At 42.5% G+C, this 5,922-nt stretch overlaps 1 protein-coding gene across 5 annotated transcripts in view; it reads right to left on the bottom strand.

Annotated features, from left to right (window-relative positions):
* KDM4C (lysine (K)-specific demethylase 4C) overlaps positions 1-5,922 on the bottom strand; it is a 335,517-nt gene that overhangs the window by 296,430 nt on the left and 33,165 nt on the right. For all 5 annotated transcript variants that reach the window (XM_014535707.1, XM_014535708.1, XM_014535709.1 and 2 more), the window contains 2 exons: positions 1,863-2,038; positions 686-800 (listed from right to left, as the gene is read on the bottom strand). In XM_014535707.1, the coding sequence (XP_014391193.1) occupies positions 686-800; positions 1,863-2,038 (291 nt within the window). The remainder of the gene's footprint in view (positions 1-685; positions 801-1,862; positions 2,039-5,922) is intronic.

Here is a 5,922-nt window from a genome sequence, read left to right as displayed (position 1 = left end):
TAGCATGACAGGTCACTAGTCCTATATAATAGAGAGGTAATAGAGGTAATCTGCAAATTGACCCTCACACCATAACAAGATGGATGTGCCCACAGCGGAGGCAGGGTTCCTGTAACACAAGATGGCTGCGCCCACAGCGGAGGCAGGGTTCCCGTAACGAGCCATAATGAGTAATCAGCAAGGACCTGAGGCAGCATGGTGCCGGACTGGGGTGGGGGACCTGAGGCTGTGCCCCCCGCCTGGTGGGGCTTGACAGGGGGCCAGGGGACCTCAGGCCGTGCCCCTGACCAGCGCGGCTTGACGGGGGACCTGAGACTGCGCCCCCCACCCAGCAGGGCTTGACAGGGACCCTGAGGCTGCGCCCCCCACCCAGCGGGGCTTGATGGGGGATCTGAGGCTGCGCCTTCTGCCAGGCGAGGCTTGACAGGGGTAGGGCAGCCAGGTCTGGGTCTCACGTGATTTCAAGGTCCACGTGGGTGGGCGGGGACTTGACTCTGGGTCCCGCGGCATGCCCCAGACTCTGAGAGGAGAAAGATTTTCATATACATTTTACTAATTTTCTTTCATCTCTGACACTTCTATTATAGAGAAAGGGCAAATAGCAATATTAAAATATTTACTCTAATTAATTCCCTTTTAATGTGCATGAATTTCATGAACCGGGCCACTAGTAATATAACTATACCTCATCATATATGCTCCCGTTAATGTCTGCACCATAGATAGGTGCCACAAAAGTTAAGTTCTTCCAGTACTTGCGCTCCAAATCTTCATAATCCAAGTATCTTGGAGTACAATATCTGGAAAAAGTCCATGAAAAAAGTACAAATTAGTAAGATAATTTTAAAATTTTCCCCACCCATTTGATTTATATCACTTTCTAAATAAAATTCTATCAAAATGAAAATACTTAGCTATTCATGATGTAAAATCTAAGAAGTATATATGCATATGTATTTATCATATGCATATGATAACACTATGAAAACTTCGCATTTTTGACTAGTAAGGAAAATATTTTCCTGACAGTATCAACAGTAGAAGCAGATAATTAGTCAAAAATTCATTATTTTAGCTTTTGAAATACTTCCTTAAATCTTGAACCAATTATACTATACAGTCATCCCTCAGTATTCATGAGGGATTGGTTCCAGAATCCCCCCATGGATACCAAATCCGTGAATGCTCAAGTCCCTCATATAAGATGGCATTGTATTTGTATAAAAGCTACCCACATCCTCCCATATATTTTAACTAATCTCTAGATTACTTATAATACCTAATACAATGAAAATGCTATGTAAATACTTATTATACTGCATTGTTTAAAAAATAATGACAAGAAAAAATATCTGTACATATTTCATACAGCCACAACCATCTGGTGCCTAACTACACAATACATGTCCGCAACAACATAACTTTTTTTTAATCAATCTGCAGTTGGCAACTAACACAATAATGGTGGCCACTGAAGTCATTCAAGAATTTTCTTTTATGTAAAATATTTATAATTACATCTTCTAATATGTATAATTTATCATTTAAGACTTAAACATTGTCACACAAAGAAGAAAATTTGCCTTACAAAGATGAATCATGAGTACAATCAAAAACTCATGACAACTAGAAGAAAAACCCATTTACAGATATTATGAATGAAATGGTAAAATGAGGAACAATTTTCTTAGCAACAAACTAAATGCAAGTAGGCAATCACGTGAAGCACAGAAGTAGGTAAATTAGGACTGAAAGAGATTATGCAGGAGATTATTTTTCATTACAAGCTCCATCTACTGGTTTCTGACCATGTCCAAGTATGTCTTTGAAAGAAATAAAAGAAGCAAATTGAACCCACTCACTTGCCACTGTTGGCCAGCTGCCTGAACTCCTTCACTGTCATGGCTTTTTTCTGGATATTATATTGAGTGAACAGTCCCGACTGCCCTGTGACCATCTGCTGAATTGGTGCTGGGATGAGCAAATTATCAATGTCATCATAGCACTGCCTTGGCTTCCACTCCTTAGGAGGAATCACCTAAAAATAAAATAAAATAAAATAAAATATTACCTTGAAAATATCCCAAGTAGCTATTTAGCTTGCATATTTCAACAGAATACAAGTGAAGAGTCTGTCAGCATTCCTGACAAATGTGTAAAAGAATCATGAAGATTCTTATTAAAGGAAATGCTCACATTCTCCCAAGTATTCGCCTTACTGATAATGATTATTTTACACAGCAAAATTTATTGAGTATTCACTATACCAAATACTGTACTTGTATAACTTCATTTCTTAGTTAATACTATTAACCTCTCAATTTTATTTTATTTTTTTAAATATATTTTTATTAATTTAAAGAGGAAGGGAGAGGAAGAGAGAGAAACATTAATGATGAGAGAGAATCACTAATCAGTTGCCTCTTCCACACCCCCTACTGGATATTGAGCCCGCAACCAGGACATGTTCCCTGACCTGGAATTGAACCCTGACCTCTTGGTTCATAGGTTGAAGCTCAACCACTGAACCACGCCAGCTGGGCTCAATTTTAAAATTAAGAGACAGAACTAAAATAACTTCTAAAGTTTAGGTACTATTTAGGTACTACGAGAAAAATCCTATCTAATAAAAGACAAAAAGGGTAATTAACCGTACCTCTGCTACGCTTCCCATTGGCTAATCAGGGTGATATGCAAATTAACTGCCAACAAAGATGGAACTTGGGGGGGGGGCGGGCAGCTTTCTTCCAGATGGAGGTGTTCACAGCGGTCATTGTTTCCATGCTGGGACCTCCCCGGTGCAGGGCTGACTGGCAGCCATTTCTGTTTGCTCTGCCCTGGTGATTCCCTATGACCCCACCCCATCCAACTTACAACACCACCCAAGCTTTTGCATATTAATGGTCTGTCCTTTCTCAGGCTAAAAAGCTGTCAAACAAGCTGCAGCTGGGTCAGGGATCCCCAAACCTATCAATAAAAGGCCCAAGGCCCTGCATCAGCACCAGCCGCCTTGCTTCACAGCTGGGCCTCATCTGGGCACTTCCAAACCCCAAACAAAGAGGAGGAATCTGCAGATCTCTCTGTAGCTCCTGCTGGGTGGCCCCAGGCAGTGGCTGACTTTGCACCTCCCTGGAGACCCAAGAGCCAGTGTACCCAGTGGTCAATGTGAGACCATACCAGATTACAACTCTTCACATCCATAAGCAACACACTCAAGGGGCAGACTCAGTGAGCACCAAAGCCCCACTGAAGCAAGTCCTGCTCCATAAGGGTGTCTCCTACACAGCAGCTCTCCCACTGTAGTAGCAGCTGGTCCTCACAGCCAATTGGCCTGGAGGTCAATTCCTCCCAGTGACACCAACAGCAATCAAGGCTCAACTTCAACAAAACTGTGCAGACAGCCCACAAAAGGGTGCACCAAGAGTGTCCACCTCAGGTGATTGGGGAGGCTAAGCCACTGGCCCCTATAGGACACCTACTACACAAGGCCACAAGACTTAGCAGCTACCCAATACATAGAAACAAACACAGGAAAGTAGCCAAAATGCAGAGACAAAGAAACATGTCACAAATGAAAGAAATGGAAGAAAGCAAACTACTAGATATAGAATTATTCAAAACCACAGTTATAAGGTTACTCAAGAATCTTCTACAAACCTCCAAGGAACTTAGTGAGACTTTCAAGGATCTTAGTGAGAATGCCAAAAAAAATGGAAAAGGACCAGTCAGAAATTAAGCATACACTAACTGAAATAAAGAATAATATACAGGGATTCAATAGTAGACTAGAGGATCCTGAAAATCAAATCAATTATTTGAAATACGAGGAAGCAAAAAACACCCAACCAGAAGAGCAAAAAGAAAAAGAATCCAAAAATATGAAGATAGTGTAAGAAGCCTCTGGGACAACTTCAAGTGTACCAACATCCAAATTATGGGAGTGCCAGAAAAAGAGAGAAAGCAAGATATTGAAAACCTATTTGAAGAAATAATGACAGAAAACTTCTCCTACCTGGTGAAAGAAATAGACTTACAAGTCCAGGAAGCATAGAGAACCCCAAATAAGAGGAATCCAAAGAGGACCACACCAAGACATCATAATTAAAATACCAAGGGCAAATGACAAAGAAAGAATCTTAAAAGCAGCAAGAGAAAAACAGTTAGCCCTCACTGGTTTGGCTCAGTGGATAGAGTGTCAGCCTGCAGACTCAAGGGTCCCAAGTTTGATTCCGGTCAAGGGCACATGCCTGGGTTGCAGGCTTGATCCCCTGTAGAGGGCATGCAGGAGGCAACTGATCAATCTCTCTGAAATCAATAAAAATATATTTTAAAAAGGAAGAAACAGTTAGTTACCTACAAGGAAGTGTCCATCCGACTGTCAGCTGATTTGTCAACAGAAACTATGCAGGCCAGAAGGGAGTGGCAAGAAATATTCAAAGTGATGAATAGCAAGAACCTACAACCAAAATTTCTCTACCCAGCCAAACTATCATTTAGAATTGAAGGTCAGATAAAGAGCTTCACAGACAAGAAAAAGCTAAAGGAGTTCACCACCAAACCAGTATTATATGAAATGCTGAAGGGTATTCTTTAAGAGGAAGAAGAAGAAAAAGGTAAAGATAAAAAAATATGAATGACAAATTGGTTGGTTGCTCCCAGCATGCCCCCTACTGGGGAACGAGCCACAACCCGGGTATGTGGCCTGTCCAGGAATTGAACCAGCATCCTCTTGGTACATGGGTTGACACCCAACCACTGACCCACACTGGCTGCGCTGCACTGCTTATCTTCAAATAAGGTGCTATTACTACCATCTGCCTACTGAGGAAAGAGCAGGAAGAAGAGTAGTGTTCTTACAATCTTTCTTCACCTTGAGGGCATCACTATCTATACTTCCTAGGCCAGTGATGGCGAACCTATGACACGCGTGTCAGAGGTGACATGTGAACTCATTTTTTTGGTTGATTTTTCTTTGTTAAATGGCATTTAAATATATAAAATAAATATCAAAAATATAAATCTTTGTTTTACTATGGTTGCAAATATAAAAAAAATTTCTATATGTGACACGGTACCAGAGTTAAGTTAGGGTTTTTCAAAATGCTGACACGCCGAGCTCAAAAGGTTCGCCATCACTGTCCTAGGCTATTCCTAAAACTACATAAGGTGCATAACCTATGGCTCAGGAGAGTCTATGTATGAAAGAAGTTCACCCATTGTTTTTTAATATATTTTTATTGATTTCAGAGAGAGGGGGGAGAAAGATAGAAACAGCAATGATGGCCCTAGCTTGTTTGGCTCAATGGATAGAGCATCGGCTGCGGATTGAAGGGTCCCAGGTTCAGTTCCAGTCAAGGGCACATGCCCGGGTTATGGGCTCGATCCCCAATAGGGGGATTGCAGGAGGCAGCCGATCAATGATTCTCAATAAAATCCCTTCCTCTCTCTGAAATCAATAAAAATATATTTTAAAAAATGAAAAAGAAAGAAACAGCAACGATGAGAATCATTGATTGGCTGCCTCCTGTACGTCCCCTATTGGAGATCGAACCCATAACTGGGCATGTGCCCTGACCTAGAATCGAACCCTGACCTCCTGGTTCATAGGTCCACACTCAACCACTAAGCAACGCCAGCCGGGCCACCCGTCCTAGACAATAAAGAGGTAATATGCAAATTGGCCCTCACAAGAAGGCTGCCTACAACCAGGCCTGCAGGGGGGTTAGTGAGGGGCGCCAAATGATTGAACAAGCAAGCTGCGTGGGGCAACCAGGCCGGCAGGGGGGTTAGTGAGCGATGACCAAATGACTGAACAACAGGCTGTGTGGGGTGACCAGGCTGGCAGGGGGCCGTGAGGGGCGGCGACCAGGCCGGCAGTAAGAGGCAACCAGGCTGATGGGGGGGGGGCAGTTAGGGGACACC

This window comes from Myotis brandtii, unplaced genomic scaffold, assembly GCF_000412655.1.
Source record: "Myotis brandtii unplaced genomic scaffold, ASM41265v1 scaffold149, whole genome shotgun sequence".
NCBI classification, from domain to species: Eukaryota; Metazoa; Chordata; class Mammalia; order Chiroptera; family Vespertilionidae; genus Myotis; species Myotis brandtii.
Note: the sequence above shows the minus strand (reverse complement) of the source record. Positions and strands in the feature narration are given on the sequence as shown.